Source organism: Nuphar pumila, chromosome 16, assembly GCF_984573655.1.
Source record: "Nuphar pumila chromosome 16, dmNupPumi1.hap1.1, whole genome shotgun sequence".
Taxonomy (NCBI): domain Eukaryota; kingdom Viridiplantae; phylum Streptophyta; class Magnoliopsida; order Nymphaeales; family Nymphaeaceae; genus Nuphar; species Nuphar pumila.
This window is the reverse complement of record NC_143264.1, coordinates 13,836,030-13,860,869: the sequence shown is the minus strand read 5'-3', so window position 1 is coordinate 13,860,869 and position 24,840 is coordinate 13,836,030. Positions and strand designations below refer to the sequence as shown.

Here is a 24,840-nt window from a genome sequence, read left to right as displayed (position 1 = left end):
CAAATGGATAGAATGGTAAGCATGGACAGAGGACAAACACACCAATTAAGAAATTTCAAAAGGCATAGGTGTGGAAAAAGGGACGGTGTGAAAGAAACATGACAAAAAATATAAGCAGAAAAGTGTGTTAAAAGGCCTTGGACTATCTCATACACCTGAGCAAAAGGTCCAGACACAGTAGAATGGACATTGATTAAAGATGTTCCTGATGCAGAAGCTTGCACACAGCTAAAAAAATTAAAAGAGAAATTTAGTAACCATGTTAAAACAAACTTCATAAGAGACCACCAATATCAAAATCAATACTTCTGAGAAAGTGTGGGTGGGGGGATTTTCAAATCAACAAAAACAGGAAAAGAAAATACCATGGACTGGAACTGATCTTGACAGTGAGAAATGTGTTCATCAGCAGCAGCATCTTCTTCCTTGAAGCATGAGTTTGATGAAATCCCTTTGCTTGTTTCAAACACCCGCATAAATATTGCAATCTCATTATGCAAATAGTCAAGCTCATCCCTTGCCTGCTCTGCTTTCCTACTCGAATTTTTTGCTTCCCACTCTAGTTTCTCCACAACAGCTTGATTGTCAGCAAGTTTGATCTGTTTGGAAGCCAAGATCTCATCCATCAAAAAGTGTGGTTTCTAGTTTCACATGAATAGTTACATTATACCAATAACATAAATGAACAAACCATGCAGCCACCATTAGATACGACTCATTGTCGGCATAACACTTGGCAAGTTTCTTAATTGAACAGATGCACAAATAGCAACAGAAAGTGAAAGATGCATTAAGTATAATAACACACGCTCACACAGATTATATATATAGATGTTGACAGGATACAATACACATAGATGTATTTATGTGTGCAAGTGTGCATAAAACAACAATTCTAAATCACTATAATTAGGAACAACAAATAATGAAACTAAGTTGAAATTAAAATGTAATGTAATTGATGACAAAGTTAAAAAAAAAAACTCAAGTGAATATGAAATAAGTAAATAAAACCATAAATAAAAATAGAAAAAGTTAATGACACAATGTTGACTGTGTGAAATTGGCTTGACTATGTCCATGGCATGAAGTGCACCCTATGGTAGAAACAGCCTATTCCATCACATTTTCCTGATTTTTTTGTGGATCAAGCCCTACAGATATGATCTATATGATTTGTTTAGTCAAAAACATGTTTTAGATCATTTGATTGCATTGTATAAGCAGATATTTTAAAGGCTTCAAAAGTCAACAGTCCATGATGTATAAAAATTTCATGATTGAGAAAATCATGTTTTATGTCCAAAACTACTTTATCAAAAGTGCATTTTTTAGTAAATGGGCTATGCTGAATGCATTTGCGATGTCAAATTGATAAAATAAAACTTGCACCTATGAGTTTTAGTTAGAGAGTACAGTATATATGAGGATTGAACAAAAGTCAAATAAAAAAGGTGGGACAAAATATCTCTAGCGACTAGGGGTGGCAAAATCTGACCTGACCCGCCAACCCGCTTCTTAGCTGGGTTAGGGTTTGGCTTAAACGGGTTCGTGTCGTAAACGGGTCGTGTTCGTGTTAGGGGTATGCCAACCCGCCAACCTGTTTGACCCGTTTAATAAACGGGTTAGGCGGGAGGGTCAACCCGTTTACACGAACCCGTCAACCCGCAACCCGTTTATATATATATATATATATATATATATATATATATATATATATATATATATATTAACTTATCTAACCCTAACTCATGTTTGACCAATAGTCCGAACCAAACCAAATCGTAAACAAAAATGTTTATGTTATCGGGTCGACCCGTTTAATAAACGGGTCATCGTGTCGTGTAATCGTGTCGTGTCGACCGGACCCGTTTATTAAATGGGTTAACCGTGTCGTGACGGGTTACCCGTTTAATAAATGGGTTGTGTTCGTGTTTGCCACATCCAACCCGTTTAATAAACGGGTCGTGTTTGTGTTGAGGTATTCTGACCTGCCAACCCGACACCCCACCCCCATTGCCACCCCTACTAGCGACTAGTCACTTATTAGCAATTAGTCGGTCGACTAGGTCCCGGTTGACTATAGGCACCTAGTCCTGACTTTGACTATTAAGTGTAATATGCTTTTATAGGCATGATATATGTTCAAATTCTTTGATCCTTTTAACTCATGTAAATCCATGATTCTCAAAACAAGAAAAGTAGGATAAGGGAATGCAAACTTCCTAAATAGAGTACACATGCAAGGAAGGTGGTGGTTGCATCATAAAACACCAATCCAAGAAAACTCGCTAGCAGCAACTACAACTTGATTCTTACCCACTTCCCATGCTATACAGGTAATAAGAGCAACCATTCAGATATACTCTTGTCCAGTTGGAATAGCACATAGTGTGAAAATGTCTACGAAGAGACAATATGTATACAAGCACAAACACTTTACAAAAGATGTGCACGAAGGCACTCACACAACACTTGAACAACTACGCACAAATGCGTAAAAATAGCAAACATGCACTAAGGCATGTGTTTCAATAAAAAAGGAGAATGCTTGAGACTCTCAAGCTTATACATTACAAAGAGGGAACACCCCTATTTATACAAGCAAAAGGGACCACATGGGGGGCTCCCAAAGGAGTCGTTGGGGAGCCCCCAACGACTCTATTGGGAGGCCCCCAATGTGATACGATGCATTAAAAAAAGAAAATAAAAAGAATAGAAAATAAAATAAAGAAGAAATTACAAGCATTATTCCAAGTGGAATATGCGTAAAAGGTGAAATTACATAAATACCCTTTTGGGTATTATGGACAAATATATATATATATATATACTTACAATGTTGGTTTGCAATTACATTTTAACACCCCCCTCAAACTTACGGTGCGATAACCGCAAGTTTGCCAAGAAGGAAGTGAAATCTGGGCGAGCAAAGAGCCTTAGTGAAGAAGTCCGTCAGTTGATACTCAGACGTCACGTACGGGAGATCAATGACCTTCTTCAAGTATTCTTCCCTGACATAGTGGCAGTCCATTTCTATATGCTTTGTTCGCTCATGAAAAGTGTGATTTTTTGCAATATAAATTGCACTCTTGTTATCGCAGCATAACTGGGTTAGTTCTCTAATGAAAACTCCAATTGTCTCTGGGTCTAGAAGCAGATATTATCTAATCTTTGTTGATAGCTATTCTCGATACACTTGGATATATTTCATAAAAAATAAGTCAGAAGTCTTCTCTTTGTTTCAAAATTTCTTTTCCTTGGTCAAAAACCAATTTTCTGAGTCCATTCAGTTTTTCCAATGTGATGGAGGTGGGGAATTTTCATCCCATGATTTTATTTCTTTTCTTCGAGATAACGGAATAGGAAGAAGGGTGTCCTGCCCTCACACTCCTCAACAAAATGGGATTGTTGAACCAAAACATAGACATATTGCTGAAAGTGCCATGAGTATGCTTCATGACAGCAATCTTCCCACCAACCTATGGATAGAAGCCTTTCATTCTGCCGTGCATGTGATAAATAGATTGCCAATGGTCATTCTGGAAAACAAGTCTCCTTATCACTGTCTCTTTGGAGCTCATCCTAGTTATCATAATCTGCGTGTTTTTTTATGTGTTTGCTATGTGCATGTTGATCGGTCCCTGATAAACAAGTTTCAAGACAAGGCCCATAAGTGTAGGTTTGTGGGATACGCAGGTGACTACAAAGGATATAGGTGTTATGATCCCACCAACAAACGTATCAGAATCTCAAGAAATGTTGTCTTTGATGAGAAAAATTTCGATGACAAAGCTGATGCAACCAATATACCAACTGAAGTTTACTATCCTTGGTTGAGTTCAGAACTTTTTGCTGGCTCCAATGAAGCATGTTCATCAAATTGCGTGCAGCAAGAAGAAGAGATGTCTGAGAACACTGGGACGTCGGGGCCACAAAATTCAGAGAAAGTACCTGGCAGATACAAAGGCATTGTCTATTCCAGACAGAGACCGATGACATCAAGACATTCAGATCATGCTTCAGTCAGCAATCTGACCCCTTCTCACACTCCTGAGATCAGAAAATCAAGCCGCATATGACATCCCATTGACAGGTGGGTCAGCTATAACAACTTCTCCTTGGATCTTCAGTTGTTTTTAACTGCTCTCAATAAAGAAGATGAGCCCACTATGTACTACCAGGCAGCCACTTCTACCAAGTGGGTAGAAGCCATGAATGATGAAATGCAAGCTTTGCATGAATGTGGAACTTGGGAAGTCATTCCCAGACCGCCTGACAAAAATGTTGTTGGATGTAAATGGGTCTACAAGATAAAGTACAAGCCAGATGGAACTATTGAGTGATACAAGGCAAGGCTCGTAGCAAAAGGATTCACTCAAGAAGCAGGGCAAGACTATGATGAGACTTTTAGTCCGGTTGTAAGAATGGAAACAATTCGGATTATTATCTCTCTGGCTGTTGAACATGGGTGGAAGTTGAGTCAGCTTGATGTAAAGAATGCCTTCTTGCATGGGGACTCGAAGGAGGAAGTGTATATGGAGCAACCCCCTGGATATCAAGAACAAAATTGTAAAACCCATGTGTGCAGGTTAAAGAGAGCTATCTATGGTCTGAAACAAGCATCTCGCTCTTGGTTTGATAGCTTCTCACTAGAGATTCAGAAACATGGATTTTCGCGTTCCATGCTAGACCACTCATTGTTTTTTTTTAGAAGTCAGACTGTGACCACTCTGTTATTAATTTATGTTGATGATATTGTTATCACAGGAAACTCTGTGGTTCACATCCAAGAAGTGAAAGACTTACTAGGTCAGAGGTTCAAAATGAAAGATCTTAGAACTCTACGCTATTTTCTTGGTGTAGAAGTTGATAATCAAACTCATGGTTTGACACTCACACAGTACAAGTACACCATAGATGTTCTCCGCAAGGCAGGTATGAAAGACTGCAAACCTCTGGGAACTCCGAGTGTGCTGCATCAAAAACTTAGTGCCCATGATGGAGATTTGTGTGATGATCCCACCAGGTATCGAAGCATAATAGGAATGTTACAGTATCTGACCTTCACTAGACCAGATATTGTTTATTTAGTCAATCAAGTATCTCAATTTATGCATGTGCCACGTACTGGACATATGGAAGTTGTCAAGAGGATCCTTAGATATCTGAAAGGGACTATTGGGGATGGATTGACATACTCACCACAGTCATATGGCAAAGATGAGCATGGACTCATTGTATATTGTGATGCAGACTGGGTTGGGGATCCTGATGAACGAAGATCTACATCAGGATATTATGTCTTCATTGGAAGAAATTTAGTCTCTTGGAGCAGTAGAAAACAAAAAGCTATCGCTAGATAAAGTACTGAGGCTGAATATAGATCTATGGCTGCTGCCACTGCCGAAGTCACATGGATCAGACATCTACTGACTGAAGTAGGAGAAAAGATCTCCCACGCTACCTTGCTATGTGACAACCAAAGTACTATTAACATGTCATTCAATCCAGTACATCACAGTCGTGCTAAGCACATTGAGATTGACCAACACTTTGTGAGACAGAAAGTTGAAGAAAAAGAGATTGAGTCTGAGTTCGTCAATACTGAACAACAAGTTGCGGACCTATTTACGAAAGGATTAACAAAGGATCGTTTTTGGACGCTCAAAGGCAAGTTGTGCATGGTTCATAACCATGATCAACTTGAGGGGGGGTGAAAAAGGTGTATAGTGTTTCGGGTCTGGATCCTATACCAGACCCGAGTTCATTCCATTTTATGTATTAGTGTAAAATTTTAAATGTATTTTTTTTCTGGGTTGGGTTCGGATATTATATTAGACCCGACCCGACCCATGTACACTTAAGTGCCTTTATACAATGCATTAGGTCACGATTTCTGATATACAGAAATCGTGACAGCCGCAGAGGCCCCTTTTGGTTTTCTCTTTTCGTCTCTCTCTCTCTCTCCCTCTCTCTCTTAATGCAGGTGCAGATGAAATTCTATCAGATCCATCTAGGGGTTGAAGAGGATTCCAAAAGGTGCGACAGATCAAAGGTTTGAGGATTCGTTCATCTCCCATCTTTTTTTTTCTTCTTCAGCTTTCTTCTTTCTCTATCTACATCCCCAATCCCTATCTCTCGTTTCTCCCTTTTCTCCTTCCCCAGTTCTCTTTTGGTGGATTCACGTCTTATCCCCAAGTTGTTCACGAGGAGTTCACGTGAACCTTGGTTCACGAAAACCTTGTGTGTCAAAAGAGGAGGAAAAGCTTGTTTCACGTGAACCTCCAGTTTCACGTGAACCTCCAGTTTCACGTGAAACGTCAAGATCGAACTATAACCCACTCTATTCTTCATTCTTTATTCAAAACTGATTCACCAAATATGCATCCTCTGCGTATTATTTTTTTTTTCTCTCTGTGTATCCTTTCTTTTCACTTGGACTGGATATCCAGATCTGATCGTAAAGTTTAGTCAGATCTGAGATATTAAATCTGAGATTCTAAACTACTTTTGTTGTCCAGCCTGCTGTGTGACAAAAATTCTTTTTATTTAATTTGATTCTCATTCTTTTTTGTTTTGTTCTATCCTTTCTCGTAACATATCCCTTCTCGCTGCACGGGTGGGATTCACGTTGAAAATACAGTCAGTAAAAATCTCATTGCTTAAATATCAAATCTTACAGAAGGTAGAAGGGAAAACTCAGTTTTTCTTCTGACAGCCTCTAGTCGCCAATCTTTGAGGTTACTCAGTCGGCAAAAAAAAAAGGCGATCAGGGCGATCAGCAAACCTCTCTGGCTGCAGATTGAGCATTTCGTGACTACTCCGGTTAAAAATTGTTTTTCTTGTTAAAATTCTTTTCTTCATGGATCTTCACTCTTCTCCATCCAATCTTTCTTCAAGTTTTCTCAATCAACTTGTTTCTGAAAAGTTAACCACCTCAAACTTCTTGATTTGGAAGAGACAAATCATCCCTTTTATAAGGAGTCAAGGTCTCTTAGGTCACCTGGATGGAACCACTCCGGTCCCACTCGAATTTGTTACGAGAGAAGAAAAGGATGACAAAGGAGTAAGCTCAATTGTGTATGTCAAAAATGTAGAGTACCTCAACTGGGAAAGGAAAGATCAGTCAGTGGTTGCATATATCACTTCTACCCTGTCCCAAGAGGTCCTTGTTGCAATTCCCGACAATTGTACAGCTCTGCAACTTTGGGAGAAATTGGTTCAAACATATTCACAAGTTTCGCAGGCGAGAATGGTTTTTCTCAAGAGGGAATTTCAGATGCTGAGAAAAGATTTCATGACCATCATAAAATATCTGAACAAGATGAAGACTATCACAGACCAACTTGCAGTTATAGGATGTGTGGTGAGTGACAGTGATATGGTGCAACAGACTCTGAGTGGATTGGGATCCGACTACAATATGATCGTCACTTCACTATTGTGTCTGCCTGCCCTTCCTACCTTTGATGAGTTGCGAGCTAAATTGATTCGCTATGAGATGACTCTGAAAGGTTTTTCTGAAGAAACTCATGCTCATACAAGTTCCCAAGCAGTTTATGCCACAGGGATAACTTACGGTCGAGGACGAGGGCGAGGAGGACAAGGACGAAGTGGACACAGAGGACGTGGATTGCTTCCCACTCCAAATATGTCAATTCATGCTCAGGGACAAAGATCCATCCCCACTTGCTTCTTTTGTAACAAAAGGGGGCATGTCAAGGCGAATTGTTGGCACAATCCAGAAAATAAAGGAAAAACTCTACAGGCAGAACCCAAGAGTAAGTCTACCAGTATTAGTAACAGTGGAGAGATTAAAGATCTGCTCATATTCGCCTTGTCAGAATTAAAACTAAAGCAGAATGATCAAGGCACTTGGTTCGTTGATTCAGGGGCAGCAACTCACGTGACTGGTGATGCAGGTAAACTTTTTAATCCTATTCCTTATTTTGGCAAAAGTAAAATTGTCACTAGAGATGGATCTCACCATCCTATTTCCCATATTGGAAAAATTGTCATTCCCATGTCACATTCTACTCTTGAACTTTCTGATGTCCTACATGCTCCCAACATCAAGAAAAACATTGTCTCTGTTTCTAAACTTGTTGATGATAATCATGCTTCAGTCGAATTCACTCCCTTCTCTGTGCAGGTCAAGGACCTTCGCACGAGGGAAGCATTCGCTGAAGGAAAGAGACGAGGCAATATGTATGTTTTTGAAGAAGCTCCATGTCATTTCGTCCGTCCTGCTCATCTGGATTCGAAGACTTCATTAGAGTCGTGTTCCTCCTCTTCTACAAATGTTTTTAGTATTTTTTAATGTAATAAGCATTTCTTATGGCATAGTCGATTAGGACATTGTGGGAGTCATTTTATTGAGAAACTTGTTTCTAATAATCTCATTCCAACATATAGTCTCAATGTGGATGAGAAAAATCAGAAGTGTTTCAATTGTCTTTTATGCAAAAGTCATGTATTGCCTTTTCATTCTATTAATAAGAGAGCTTCAAAGCCTTTTGAGGTAATATGTTCTGATGTATGGGGACCTACCCCAGTTCCCTCTGGATCTGGAAGCAGATACTACCTAATCTTTGTTGATAGCTATTCTCGATACACCTGGATATATTTCATAAAAAATAAGTCGGAAGTTTTTCCTTTGTTTCAAAATTTTCTTTCCTTAGTAAAAAATCAATTCTCTGAATCCATCTAATTCTTCCAATGTGATGGAGGTGGGGACTTCTCTTCTAGTGACTTTATTTCTTTTCTTCAAAATAATGGGATAGGAAGAAGGGTATCTTGTCCACACACTCCCCAACAAAATGGGATTGCTGAGCGAAAACATAGGCATATCGTTGAGAGTGCCATGAGTATGCTGCATGACAGTAACCTTTCCATCACTCTGTGGACAGAAGCCTTTCATTCTACCGTATATGTGATTAATAGACTGCTCATGGTTGTCCTGAAAAATAAGTCTCCTTATTACTACCTTTTTGGAGCTCATCCTAGTTATTATGATTTGCGTGTCTTCGGATGTGTTTGTTATGTACACATTGATCGGTCCCTGAGAAACAAGTTTCAGGACAAGGCTCAGAAGTGTAGATTTGTGGGATATGCAGACGACTACAAAGGATATAGGTGCTATGATCCTGCGAACAGGCGTATCAGAATCTCAAGAAATATTATCTTTGATGAACAAAATTTCGATCACAAAGCTTGGACAATGGATATGCTTCCTACCATCACCGAAGTTTATTATCCCTGGTTGAATTCCGAGCTTTTTGCTAGTTCCAATGAAGTTTGTCCTCCAGATTATGGACAACAGAAAGAAGAAACCTCTGAGACTATTAACACGTCGAGATCACATAATGGGGAATACATGTCATCCGTGAAAGTATCTTCAATAAGATACTAATATCAAGACCTTAATATTCTTGATATTAAACCCACCACGAAAGCACAATAAGAACACTTTAGAACACTTGTGCATAAAAAGCACAACCCACAAATACCTCACAAATGCACAAAGGCATAAAAACAATGGAATCGATTTATTGAGAACTTGGGCTTTGACACAAAGCCATAATCGAATACAAGGGGAGAGCCCCTATTTATAACCATTCAAAAAGGAGCCTTGGAGGGGCTCCACTCATAGATGTTGGAGCCCCTCCAACGGTCACAAATGTGACCGTTGAAGGGGCCCAACGTCTATTTGAGTGGGCCCCCCAAGGTTCCTTTAAGTACAAAAAAATAAAAAGAAAAATAAAGAAAAAGAAAAACTAAAAAGAAATTACAAACACATTCAAAAGGTGAATGTGCGTAAAATGAAGGAAAAGACAAAACTACCCCTACGACTAAATAAGAAGAAATATATATATTTTATATATATAATAAGTAGATACATATACATAGATATTAATATATGTATATGTATTACCTTATATATATAAAATATATATATATATTACATTAGGTGATAAGGTACATAATTTAACACCCCCCCTCAAACTTAGGGCAGGATAACCGAGAGTTTGCTAAGAAGAAAGTTGAAACGCGGAGCACACAAGGCTTTGGTGAAGAAATCCGCCAATTGATATTCGGACGTGACATATGGAAGGTCAATGATTCCTTTGAGGTACGCCTCCCGAACGTAGTGACAATCCATCTCTATGTGTTTGGTCCGCTCATGAAAGGTGTGATTTTTAGCAATATAAATCGCACTTTTGTTGTCACAGCAAAGCTTGGTAGGCCCTTCAATAGTGATCCCCATGTCTTCCAACAACTGATGAATCCAAACGATTTCCATGGTAGTAGTCGCCATGGCACGATATTCTGCTTCAGTTGAGGATAGAGACACCTTTTGCTGCTTCTTACATCTCCATGAGATTAATGAGTCTCCTAAGAATACACAAAAACCAGTGGTGGAGTGACGGTTATTTGGGTCACCTCCCCAATCAGAGTCAGTATAAGCAATTAATCTCAACTCAGAAGAAGAAGACAGAAAAACTCCCTTATTAATAGTGTGTTTTAGGTATCTTACGACACGTAAGATAGCACCCATGTGAACAGAAGTTGGTGCATGCTGAAACTGACTTGCCGTATGCACTGCATGCGAGATGTTTGGTCTGGTGATACTTAGATACATCAACGATCCTACTAGTTGCCTGTAGGGAGTAGGATCAGAGAGAGGAACACCATCATCAATCTTCATTTTAGCTCCTACTATAGCAGGAGTTTCACAAATTTTATCATCTGTAATGCCTGACCTGTCAACAATCTCAGATGCAAGCTTAGTTTGAGACAAAAAATATCCTCTATGAGAGTAAGCTACATCAATACCCAAAAAGTAAGTTAGGAAGCCTAAGTCAGACATTTCAAACTTATCCTTTAAAATGGATTTTATGCTTTTAATCCCTTTAAAATCGCTCTCAGTTATAAGCATGTCGTCCACATAAAGTAGTAGAATAACAATTCCTGCATTAGATTTTCTAACAAACAAAGCAGTATCAGTAAAGCAGGATGAGAAATCATTTTCTAACATTACGGAGTTAAACCTATCATACCAAGCCTTGGGAGCTTGTTTCAAACCATAAAGTGTTTTCCGAAGACGAAGCATTTTTCCCTTAAGATACTCCATTCCAGGAGGAGAATCCATATATACTTCTTCGTTTAGATCCTCGTTTAAAAACGCATTCTTAACATCCATCTGATAGATGTTCCATTTATTAATTGAAGCAACAGTTATAAGACATCGGACAGTGACCATACGAGCAACGGGGGCAAAAGTCTCATCATAATCAATCCCATATTTTTTACCATATCCCTTTGCAACTAAGCGAGCCTTATACCTCTCAAGAGACCCATCACTCTTAGTTTTGACTTTAAATACCCATCTACACCCTATTGCTTTCTTGTCTTTAGGAAGGTCTTGAAACTCCCAGGTCTTTGCTTTCTTAAGGGCTTCAAGTTCATTATTCATAGCGACTATCCATTCTGGACATGTCCGTGCTTCCTCGAAATCCCTTGGTTCTATGTATGAGTGAATGGCGCTTAGACAGGCTCTATATTTTGGTGAAAAGGACTCATATGAGATGAACCTAGAAGGGGGTCTTCTTGATCTTTCGGTCCTACGAAGATTTCCTTCACTTGAAGGGGTAGACTCACTATCATATCTTTCGAGAGCACTTCTAAAAGTATTCCTATCTCTATGAGAGTAGGTTATAGGATCTCTATGTTCTTCATTGATATGTTGATCAGAATGAGTTTCATTATTCAAGTCATTTTGATTTGTTTCATCATCTTCAGTTAATAAATCAAACAGAAAAGAATAGTCCATATTCTCGTCATTGGTTTCAAGTTTTTCGAAACCACTAACATTTTCCAAAAAACTCACATTTCTGGAAACATATAGTTTATCACTCTGAACATCATAACAGCGAAAACCTTTATGAGTTTTAGAGTAACCAAGAAAGGCACAAGGAATGGCCTTAGGAGAGAGTTTGTCATTTTTATCAGTAAGGACAAAACATTTACATCCAAAAACCCTTAACCTGCTATAATCAGGTTCTTTTTCATATAATTTTTAAAATGGGAAAATTTTGTTCAAGATTTTAGATGGAAGTCTATTTATGAGATAGACAGAAGTAAGAGCGGTCTCCGCCCAAAGTTTTTTCGGAATATTTTGGGAAATGAGCAAAGTTCGTGTGGTTTCAATAATATGCCTATGTTTTCATTCAGCCAACCCATTTTGTTGGGGGGTTTTAGGACAAGACTTCTGATGAAGAATTCCATAGTTTTCAAGATAGCTTTTGAATTCATTGGAAAGGTATTCACCACCCGAATCGGTTCTAAAAATTTTTAAATTTCCATTGAATTGATTTAAAATCATCATATGAAATGTTTTAAAAGTTGAAAAAACTTCATGTTTATGTTTAAGAAAAAATATCCAACTAAACCTAGTGAAATCGTCCACAAAGATAACATAGTAAGAAAAACCTCCCTTGGATATTACCGGAGCCGGACCCCATACATCGGAGTGAACAATTTCAAAAGGTTTTGTTGTAAACATGGATCTTTGAGGAAAAGGGAGACTTCTCATTTTTCCAAGAATACATTCATTACAAACAAAATTTTCATTACAAAGATGCTTAATAAAAGGCAAATAGGAGATTTTAACAATGTTGGGATGACCCAATCTCTTATGCCATACATGAATATCTTTGTTTTGAGCAACATTACAAAATTGATTCTTGGGAATTTTAAGAAAATCAACATAGTAGAGGTCTCCTCTCCTAGAGCCTTCCCCAATCCATTTCCCGGACTGGCGATCCTGTATCCAACATTTATTAGAAGAGAATTTTATATCGCAACCACAGTCCGAGAGTTGAGAAACGGAAAGTAAATTTAAGTTTAGTTTTGGTATAAGACGAATTTTTTGGGATAAAGAAGTCTTGTTTTTCAAAATTGCCCATTCCTTTAATTTCAAGAGGGGTTCCATCCGCCGTTGAGACAAAGGATGGAAGACCATTTTTAGAATAATCAGAAAGAAAGCAATGGCTTGGAGTCATATGAAACGAAGCACCAGAATCAAGTAACCAAGATGTCTTACCAAGAGAGGAAGAGGATGACATAGCGGCTCCAGAAATGCCTCCTTTGAGAAGAGGTTGAAGAGCATCCACAATTTGATGAAGCGAAAGAGGTTCATTTGAAGTTGAAGGCCGTTCCTCCGATTGGGATGCTAAAGCTGCGGCAAGAAATTTCTTCCATTTGGGACAATTGGGTTTGATATGTCCCGGTTCTTTACAAAAATGGCAAGTTAATTTGCTATAATCTCTCTTGCCATATCGATCATTTTGCCCTTGATTTTTGAAATGGGGCGGTTTGTAGGTCTTCAAATTATTTCTGGATCTTGATACGACATTAACCACTTCATAGTTATTTTGAGAAGGTGTAGCAAGAATGCTTGGGTTATTTTTATAAATCCTCATACTTGTTTCCTCACCACTTAGCTTGGTGATGACATCTTCAATAGATGGGGAGGTGAAAGCCGATAGAAGAGAGGACCGAATTTGCTCAAATTCGGGTCTAAGACCATTTAGGAAGTTGAAAAATCGATCTTCCTCTAGTTGTTTGTGCCTTAATTCAATAGCTTCTCCGCTCCATTTTGGTTCGAGCATGGCAAGCTCGTCCCAAATAGATGACAATTCGGCGAAATATTCCCGAATAGATAAATCATTTTGTTGAAGAGTCAAGGCTTTCTTTTGGAGATAGTATTTGTGAGACAAGTCACTTGAAGTATACATTTTTTTCAAGGTATAACCAAGCTTCGGAGGCCCTTTTAAATTTAATGATGTTGGCATTGATCTTGGTTTCTACGGACGAAAAAATCCAAGACAATATTTTGAAGTTCTTCATTTCCCACTCATCATGCCTTTTGGAATATTCTTCTAAGGCCTTTTGTCTATCTTCTCCTTCAAGAATCTTAATTTCCCCTTTCTCTATAGTAGAAAGCTTGGGTTCGGGTTCCGATATGGAGCTTTGAACGTAACCCCAAAGGCCTTTCCCTTTGATATGGACTTCCATATTGCCGGCCCAAACATGGTAGTTCGAACCGCTAAGTTTAAACCCAAGGGAGAAATGGGAGTCTTTTTCACCCATTAGAGAGAAGAGAAGATGGAAAATAATGCGTACCTTAACGTATTTTCAACCTTTTCTTGACAAAAGTTGCTTCTAAAATATTGCCCGAAGTAAATGCTTCACTCAAAAACTTCACTAGCTTGAGGGCACGATTTTCGAGGTGCTTCACAAGAGACGAGATGCACGGTCCTCTTTCTTCCAACCTGGCTCTGATACCATGTGAAAGTATCTTCAATAAGATACTAATATCAAAACCTTAATCTTCTTGATATTAAACCCACCACGAAAGCACAATAAGAACACTTAGTGCATAAAAAGCACAACCCACAAATACCTCACAAATGCACAAAGGCATAAAAACAATGGAATCGATTTATTGAGAACTTGGGCTTTGACACAAAGCCATAATCGAATACAAGGGGAGAGCCCCTATTTATAACCATTCAAAAAGGAGCCTTGGAGGGGCTCCACTCATAGACGTTGGAGCCCCTCCAACGGTCACAAATGTGACTGTTGGAGGGGCCCAACGTCTATTTGAGTGGGCCCCCCAAGGTTTCTTTAAGTACAAAAAAATAAAAAGAAAAATAAAGAAAAAGAAAAACTAAAAAGAAATTACAAACACATTCAAAAGGTGAATGTGCGTAAAATGAAGGAAAAGATGAAACTACCCCTACGATTAAATAAGAAGAAATATATATTTTATATATATAATAAGTAGATACATATACATATATATTAATATAGGTATATGTATTACCTTATATATATATAATATATATATATATATATTACATTAGGTGATAAGGTACATAATTTAACAATCCGTACCGAGCAAATACAATTTCGAAAGATTTAGAAGAAAACATAGTTCTTTGCTCAAAAGGTAAACTTCGCATTTTCCCGAGAATATAATCATTACAAGAAAATGAACCAGAGATCTTTTGCAAAATGTAAATAAGACAACTTGGTGATGTTAGGATGACAAAGTCTTTTGTGCAACACATTTACATCTTTATGTCGGGCAACATTACAAAAAAAATTGGAATTTGAAGAGAGTCCATATAGTATAAGTCTCTCTTCCTAAAGTCTTCCCCAATCAATTTCTCGGACCGACGATCCTATATTGAACATTTATCAAAAAAAATTTAATATCACAACCATGGTCCGAGAGTTGAGAAACAGAGAGAAGGTTTAAGTTTAGCTTAGGTATAAATCTAATTTTTGGAATAAAAAAATCTTGAGTTTCAAAATTTCCTATGCCTTTAATTTCAAGAGAGGTTCCATCCGCAATGGAAACAAAAGTTGGTGAAATATTTTTTGAATAATCGGAAAGAGAATATATGTTTGGGGACATATGAAAAGATGGACCGGAGTCCAAAAGCCAAGAAACTTTACCTGGAGGGGAAGAGGTAGATACGGCGGCACCGGAGGTAGCTCGCTTGAAGAGAGGTTGAAAGCTTCCACTATTTGATTTAGTGAAAGAGATCCACTTGAAGATGCCTCCTCCTTTTGTGGCATATCGGTGGTGGCCATGGCAAGAAGTCTCTTCCATTTAGGGCATATAGGTTTGATAAGCCCCGGTTCTTTACAAAAATGACAAAAAATGTTGCTATAGTCCTTCTTTCCCCCTTCCCACTATTTCCTCCTTGATTTTGTGGTTTGAAATGAGGAGGACAATAGGCTCTTACATTGTTTCTGAGTCTTGATACGACATTGACCCCATCATTTTCTTCATAATTAGAAGGAACAGCAAGAACATCTGATCCTTGTTTACTTATACCCATACGAGTCTCTTCACCACTTAATTTGGGGAGAATATCCTCAAGAGAGGGGGGAGTAAATGAGGATAAAAGAGACGATCTTATTTGCTCAAATTCGGGCCTTAGCCCATTCAAAAAGTTGAAGAATCGATCTTCTTTAAGTTACTTGTGACGGAGTTCAATTGCTTCTTCACTCCATTTTGCTTCGAGCATAGCAAGCTCATCCCAAATAGAAGAAAGGTCGGTGAAATATTCTCTAATAGTCATGTCGCCGTGTTGAAGAGTAAGAGCCTTCTTTTGAAGGTAGTATTTATGGGAAAGATCCCTTGAGGTATACATTTTTTTAAGATAATGCATGCTTCCAAAGCTTTCTTAAACTTAATAATATTGGCATTAATCTTGGTTTCAACCAACGAAAAAATCTAAGAAAGAATCTTAAAATTCTTTATTTCCCATTCGTCATGTTTCTTGGAATAATCCTCAAGTGCTTTTGTTCTTTCATCCCCTTCAAGAATCTTGATTTATCCATCTTTAACAATAGTAATTTTTTGTTCGGGTTCCGGGATTGTGCCTTGCACATCACCCCATAAACCCTTCCCTTTTATGTGAGCCTCCATGTTCTCGGCCCAAACATGATAGTTAGAGTCATTTAGTTTAAAGCCAAGAGCAACGGAGGACTCTTTTTTGCCCATTAGAGTGTAAAGATAGAGGAAGAAATACGTACCAAAAGGATATCTTTAAGTCTTACTTACACAAGATTCTTCTAAAATATTGGAGAAGCAAGATCCACCACTTCAATCTTCAAAACACCGAAGGCACGCTTTTTGAGGCACTCGAAAAAATAAAGAATCCCACGATCCTCTGTCACCAACTTGGCTCTGATACCATGTGAAAATGTCTACGAAGAGACAATACGTATACAAGCACAAATACTTTACAAAAGATGTGCACTAAGGCACTCACACAACACTTGAACAACCACGCACAAATGCGTAAAAATAGCAAACATGCATTAAGGCATGTGTTTCAATAAAAAAGGAGAATGCTTGAGACTCTCAAGCTTATACATTACAAAGGGGGAACACCCCTATTTATACAAGCAAAAGGGACCACATGGGGGGCTCCCAAAGGAGTAGTTGGGGGCCCCCAACGACCCTATTATTGGGAGGCCCCCAATGTGATACGATGCATTAAAAAAAGAAAATAAAAATAGAAAAAATAAAAAGAATAGAAAATAAAATAAAGAAGAAATTACAAGCATTATTCCAAGCAGAATATGCGTAAAAGGTGAAATTACAAAAATACCCTTTCGGGTATTATGGACAAATATATATATATATATATATATATATATATATATATATATATATATATATATATATATATATATATATATATATATATATATATATATACACACACACATAGAGATACATATACATACATAGTATATATGTATATATATAAATATATATATAAATAAATATATATATATATACTTACAATGTTGGTTTGGAATTACATTTTAACACAGAGACCATGGATAAGCGAGGGATATACTCCAAAACTCCTTGCACAGCACAAACAAGCTTGCCAAAACTAATTGGCATGTGTTCTCCTATATCAACATTTCCCCTACATGCAAGGCAAGCCATGGTTTGGCAGAATTGAGTGCTTCCCCACCTGATCATTTCTTACAAGCATCACAGACCATGCATAATGGAAGATCTAGTTGAATGTTGCAAAATTCATGTCATATGGTGATACAACAAATCATAGTAGAATGGATCCATATGAGAGGATACACCCCTTCTTATCAGAAAAAGGCGTGCCGAACCACATCATAAGATATGATACCATATTGTGCTGTTTTGTACAGTCCATGTTGTATCAGAAGATATGGCTACCTTTTGGGTTTTTTTGAATTTTTCATAGGTATTGAATTCTACTTCTACATTACCATATGGATCCAATATAATTATCATTATATCATACTATGACATCATTAAAATCATAAATCTCAGAAAATTGCATTCTATCTGCATGGGTCGTTCAATAAATACTATGTCATTAAAAAAACTTCTCATGATTCATGAATTGACTAAGAGACATTGTTTTGTATGGGGGACATTGTAGATTGGTTTTGATAGAAAACCTATGTCACAAGGGCACCATTTTTTGTGTGTGCCCTTGGTGACACGAGCTAACATAGACAAAGACAATGACACTCATGAACATTATTTTAATATTTTGAATAATATTTTAATACTTTTAATAGTATTTCAATAAAAATGCATCTTTTATGGTTAAAATATCAAAAAATTTTATTGATTAAAAAATTAGCAAATTATGTGCCCTTGTATCCTATTTCTTAAAAAAATTTGAACTTTCAAGTCAAACTCACATCACGTGTCCTTATGTCCATGTATCTTTGTGACATAGGAGGAAACCACCCCCTCTTCCTTGGGATGCAAATGGACCCTAAAACCTCACCCTCCTTTGAGAATTTAATAGCAAAGGCATTCAATCTCACATCCAAAGAGAGCCAACATAGACTCGATTGGTTATAAAAATTGGTAATTTCTTAATTATAATCTTTTCATACATCTTACAATAGATTGTTATGCAATAAGCCTATGTCCTAGACTCCCAATTAGTGTTATTACTTATTAGTATTGTATTGTATCATATGATATGATACGCTGTATCGGTGTATTGATGGGTGAACCGATACGATATGCCACATATATCATAAAATTAGGGTTAAAGGCCCGTATTGGACCATATCGTACAATATATGTGTATAATATTGTATCATATGATATACCCCGTATCATATGAGTCGACCACTTTTTTAAAAAAAAAAACTTTTCCAGTGCGGAAAAAGAGGCAACCAGCCACTTATGAGGGTCATTTTTAAGGCCCAAGGGGTCATTTTGACCGTCTTTTTTTTCCCATTTCCAAACTTTATTTCTAAGCCTACCCACTCATTTCTTAAATCAAATCCACCTAAAAATTGGGGCTTTTGCTAGATCTAAACCCTAAGAGTGTGATTTACTTCAAATCTCACTCATTTTCATCCTACTCAACCTTTTTTTAGCCTCAAACCCTCAAAATCAAACCCAAGGGTTTGATTTGCGTGCGATTGAAGTTAGAGGTAGACTTAAAGCATTAAAACCATTATTTTGATGTTTCAATCATGGTTGCCAGTTGAGGAAGCGGGAGCGGGAAGCGATACGGGAAGCGGGAGCGGGAAGCGAGGCACTTTCAAAATTTTAGGAAGCGGGGAAGCGTGGGACCACTTAGGAGCGATTCGGGAAGCGTCTCGAAAGCGACCTAGGAAGCGTCTCGGAAGCGACCCAGGAAGCGTCTCGGAAGCGAGGGGGAAGCGAAAAAAATAAAAATAAAAAATAAAAAATACAAAAAATTTGAAAAAACAGGAGAAGCGAGGGGGAAGCGTGGGGGAAGCGTGGGGGAAGCGAGGGGGAAGCGTGGGGGAAGCGTTGGGGAAGCGCGCTTCCCATTAAAGGGAAGCGCGTCCCCCATTAAAGGGAAACGCGTCCCCCATTAAAGGGAAGCGCGCTTCCCAAAAAAGGGGGACGCTTCCCCCCACGCTTCGGAAGCGCGACGTTTCGCGCTTCCGAAGCGCGCTTCGGGGAAGCGCGCTTCCCCTTTTAGCTAGGCGCTTCCGGTAACTCTGGTTTCAATATATTTCTTCATTTTCGCATTTCATCCTAAATCTATTGTTGATCTTAGTTTTTTCCTTTTTCATCCTAAAATACTTATTTTTGTATTCTTAAATCTCGAAATTGTGCCCTAAGGGGGCATTTAATATGCCGTCAGTAAGCGTCTATAAGACATCCAACGCATGGTCCCCATGCGCATTCGCATGCCCACGTAAACGAGAGACTCGTAAACGCAATATTGGTGCATCCCGCAGACGCCAAAACGGTGTCTGCCGTTCTGTGCCCTACCATGGAACAACGAAGGACAGACATGCATGGATGCATAAAAAACATTGTTTTTTTGGGCGTGTGGACAGTGCAGGACATTGCATCCTATCCTGTTTGCGGAGAGTACACGACAGGACGTGCTATCATATCTATGAGCGTTCGCGATTTAAACGCCCCCTAAAGGTCGATGGATGGTAGATGATGTGGCTCAAATGATCTGCATGAAATTATTGCAAACCTATGGATTTAGGGATGACTTTGAGAGGGATAATAAAGTGTAACTTCTGTAGTTTTGTAATGCATGATAGATTGTATAGATTTAAATGTCATATCGTAAAGCATAGCAACTCCATTGTCTGATTAGGTACTCAGCACATTCCCTTTGATGTTCATGTCAAAGCTTCTTACGAGTCTCATACAAGATAAAAAAAGACAAAAGTGCATCAAACATTTTTAAGATAAAAATTACTAGAAATCATTCCTGATTCAACATCTCAAGCTAGTAGACGTTGCAACAAACGTTTGTAGAAAATCATTGAATTGATATATATATATATATATATATATATATGTTTTTGAACTTTAGTTTCTAAGTTTGTATGGCCCTTGTTGATCCTATCATCGTGTTATATAAAGTTGTAAACCTTTTAACTTTTGTATGTAGTGATATTTTATTTTAAGTTTTAATCAATTATATTTATGATAATTAAATTTAACAATGGCTCAACGTGTTGATGACCTAACATGATAGTTTTGTGATGTAGTGCACCAATGTGATCATGTATACAAGTTCTAGATGTATGTGTTATAATATCTGCCAATCTAGAGGAGATACATAGGAGGAAAGCAAATTACAAGAATTGGCACGTGCGCAGAGTATTCATGCATTGTCACAACGAAACGTAGATGATGAATCAAATGAAAAGCAATAGGATGGACAATGTAATGAAATATACCCAAAAAAAAAACATAAAGAGCACAAGCATTATTACAAGTCCAATAAAGAACATTACAAAACCACTAAGGCACCACACATGCACAAAGTGCATATACAAGATTTCAAAGAGTCAAAAAAAATAACACAAGAACATAAAAAAATATAATCTTTATTGAGTAGAATGCTTAAGAAAAACATTGGAAACAAATGGGGGTTTTTAGCCCAAATCTATACACAAGAGGTAGTCACAATAGAGCTCTTGGAACAGCAACAACTAGAAATAGAGTTGTTGGACTGTTCTAACAGCTCTATTGACTAGTCAAGTCTATGTTGACTAGTCCAAAAGAACCTAACTAAAAGAGCCCCTCAAAACCAGAACAATTACAAAAAATATAAAAAACAAAAATAAATACAAGATTATCCTTATAAGACCGACCTATATACAAAAAGTAAAAAAACTAAAATGGCCTTGATGGGCACTAATTATTAGAACAAAAATATATATTCATTATATTATATATATATATATACATATTTTAACACCTTTCCTCAAACTTACAGCATAAACATTAAAAGTTTGAAAATACAAAAAGAAAACAAAGAAAAGGATCCAAATCTTCAATGATAATCTTCTCCAAATGCCCTGCATCGGCTATCTCCATCTTCACGATGCATAAAAGATATAATTTTTTGCTCAACCCATAGCATCTTTAAGAACCTCCAAAGAGAACAAACCAAAGGTTTGTTAATATCGTACCGTATAATACGTATCATAAATATATAAAAAAACTATACGATACACACTTGTATCATGATACAAGTGTGTATCATATCTGTATTGTATGTATCATATGATACGGAGCGTATCCTACGATATGGGTATTGCGCACTTAAAAAGGGTTGAAAAGTAATTTTTTATTTTTGGGTTTTAAAGACCTCTTGAGGGTCGACTCCCTAATTTGTGTAGAGGTCATTACAAAGGTATACACGCACACTAGGACTTGTGAGAGCGATTTGGGAGCCTATTCGTGCGCAAGGGAGAAAGCTTTTGCGATTTCATCAAGCAAGAGTACATTTTCATCATTTTTCTACTCAAGTGGGTTAAGGTTAAAAAAGCTTTATTCTTTGTTTTTTATTGAGTTTTTTTGGAGGAAGATGGCATCAAATGATCCGACATGGCACTAGAGCACTCGAATAATGAGTGAAAACCGGTTAAAAATCGAGTGCAACTATTGCCATATTGTTATTTCGAGTTGTATCTCTCAATTGAAGCATCATTTACTTGGGACACATCTAAATGTTGCGGCTTGCATGTCAAAAACTTTGTTGAATGTTGTAAAATGACAATACCAACAATTATTTACTTGTTTGAAATAAAAAAGACAAGAAAAAGAGATAAGTGAGGCAAAAATGAGGTATGCAATGCCCTAAGAGGACAAAGATGAGCTCCATACTTCTGATCATTCAGCCCCTACGTAGCATCAAAAGTAGAAAGTTTTGCATTGAAGGGAAAAGGTTGTTAGAATTCCATCTGCACCTGTATTTGGGAAGAGAGAGAGAGAGACGAAGAGAAGAATGCGAGAAAGGGGGCCTGCGGCAGTCACGATTTCTAAATAGAAATCGTGACCTAAAACTTTGTATTTATTTTACATTACAAGGGAGTGGATCCGGGTTTGGTGTATCCAGACCGGATTAAAAGAAAAGGTTACAATGTTACAATTACATTGTACTGTACATAATCCAGATCGGGTCGGATCCTCCTGTATATAATTTAGATCGGGTAAAAGATTTCCTTGTACCTTTTTCACCCCCTCCCCCTCAAGTTGATCATGGTTTTGGACCATGAACAACTTGCTTTTAAGCATCCAAAAACGATTCTTTGTTAACCCTTTGGTAAATATGTCTGCAACTTGTCTTTCAGTACTGACGAACTCAGGCTCAATCTCCTTTTCTTCAACCTTTTGTCTTACAAAGTGTTGGTCGATCTCAATGTGTTTAGCACGACTGTGATGTACTGGATTGAATGACATGCTGATAGCACTTTGATTGTCACATAGCAAGGTAGTGTGGGATATCTTTTCTCCTACTTCTGTTAGTAGATGCCTAACCCATGTGACTTCGGCAGCAACAGAATCCATGGATCTGTACTCAGTCTCAGTGCTTGATCTAGCAATAGCTTTTTGTTTTTTGCTACTCCAAGAAACTAAATTTCTTTCAATGAAGACACAATATCCTGATGTAGACCTTCGTTCGTCAGGATCTCCTACCCAGTCTGCATCACAATACACAGTAAGTTCGTGCTCATCTTTGCCATATGACGGTGGTGAATATGTCAATCCATCCCCAATAGTCCCTTTCAGATATCTAAGGATCCTCTTGACCGCTTCCATATGTCCAGTATGTGGCGCATGCATGAATTGAGACACTTGATTGACTGAACAAACAATATCAGGTCTAGTAAGAGTGAGGTACTGCAACATTCCTATTATGCTTCGATACCTAGTGGGATCATCACATATATCTCCATCATGAGCACTAAGTTTTTGATGAAGCACACTCGGAGTTCCTAGAGGTTTGTAGTCTTTCATGCCTGCCTTGTTGAGAACATCTACGGTGTACTTGTGCTGAGTGAGTGTCCAACCATGAGCCTGGTTATCGACTTCTACACCAAGAAAATAACGCAGAACTCCAAGGTCTTTCATTTTGAACCTCTGACCTAGTAAGTCTTTAACTTCTTGAATGTGGCCCGCAGAGTTTCCCGTGATGATAATATCATCAACGTAGATTAATAATAGAGTGGTCACAGGCTGGCTTCTAAAAATAAATAATGAGTGGTCCAGCATGAAACGTGAAAATCCATGTTTCTGAATCTCCAGCGATAAGCTATCGAATAAGGAGCGAGATGTTTGCTTCAGACCGTAGATAGCCCTTTTGAACCTGCACACATGGGATTTACAATTTTGTTCTTGATATTCAAGGGGTTGTTCCATGTATACTTCCTCCTTCAAATCCCCATGCAAGAATGTATTTTTCACATCAAGTTGACTCAACTTCCATCCATGTTCAACAGCCAGAGAAATGATAATTCGAATCGTTCTCATTCTTACAACTGGACTAAAAGTCTCATCATAGTCTTGTCCTGCTTCTTGAGTAAATCTTTTTGCCAGAAGCTTTGCCTTATATCGTTCAATTGTTCCATCTGGCTTGTACTTTATTTTATAGACTCATTTACATCCGACAACATTTTTGTCTGGTGGTCTGGGAACAACTTCCCAGGTTTCACATTCATACAAAGCTTGCATTTCATCATTCATAACTTCTACCCATTTGGTAGAAGTAGCTGCCTGATAGTACATAATGGGCTCATCTTCCTTATTGATGGCAGTTAAAAACAGTTGAAGATCCAGAGAGAAGTTGTTATAGCTAACCTATTTGTCAATAGGATGTCGTATGTGATTTGATTTTCTGACCTCAAGAGTAGGATTGACGACTGAGACATGGTCTGAGTGGCTTGATGTTGTCGGTCTCTGCCTAGAATAGACGATGCCTTTGTATCTGCCCGGTACTTCAACTCCATTCTGTGATTTCGACGTCCCAGTGTTCTCAAACATCTCTTCTTCTTGTTGTACGCAGTCTGAGGAACAATCTTCATTGGAACCAGCAAAAAGTTCTGAGCTCAACCAAGGATAGTAAACTTCAGTTGGCATATTCGTTGTGTCGACTCCGTGATCAAAATTTTGTTCATTAAAAATAACATTTCTTGAGGTTCTGATGAGTTTGTTGGTGGGATCATAACACCTATATCCTTTGTAGTCATCTGCATATCCCACAAATCTGCACTTCTGGGCCTTGTCCTGGAACTTGTTTCTCAAGGACTGATCAATATGCACGTAGCAAACACACCCAAAAACAAGCAGATCCTGATAACTGGGATGAACTTCAAAAAGACAGTGATAAGGGGACTTATTTTCCAGGATAACCATAGGCAGTCTATTTATCACATGCACGGCAGAATGAAAAGCCTTTGTCCATAGGTTGATCGGAAGATTACTGT

The 24,840-nt window shown here is 37.9% G+C and overlaps 1 protein-coding gene across 2 annotated transcripts in view; it reads right to left on the bottom strand.

Annotated features, from left to right (window-relative positions):
- The window catches only part of LOC149812969 (protein MICROTUBULE BINDING PROTEIN 2C-like), a 42,477-nt gene that overhangs the window by 710 nt on the left and 16,927 nt on the right, over positions 1-24,840 (bottom strand). Inside the window, exons 4-5 of one of the 2 annotated variants that reach the window (XM_089990860.1) lie at positions 366-599; positions 156-228 (exon numbers count right to left, since the gene is read on the bottom strand). In XM_089990860.1, the coding sequence (XP_089846986.1) occupies positions 156-228; positions 366-599 (307 nt within the window). The remainder of the gene's footprint in view (positions 1-155; positions 229-365; positions 600-24,840) is intronic. The other variant, XM_089990859.1, reaches the window with a different exon arrangement.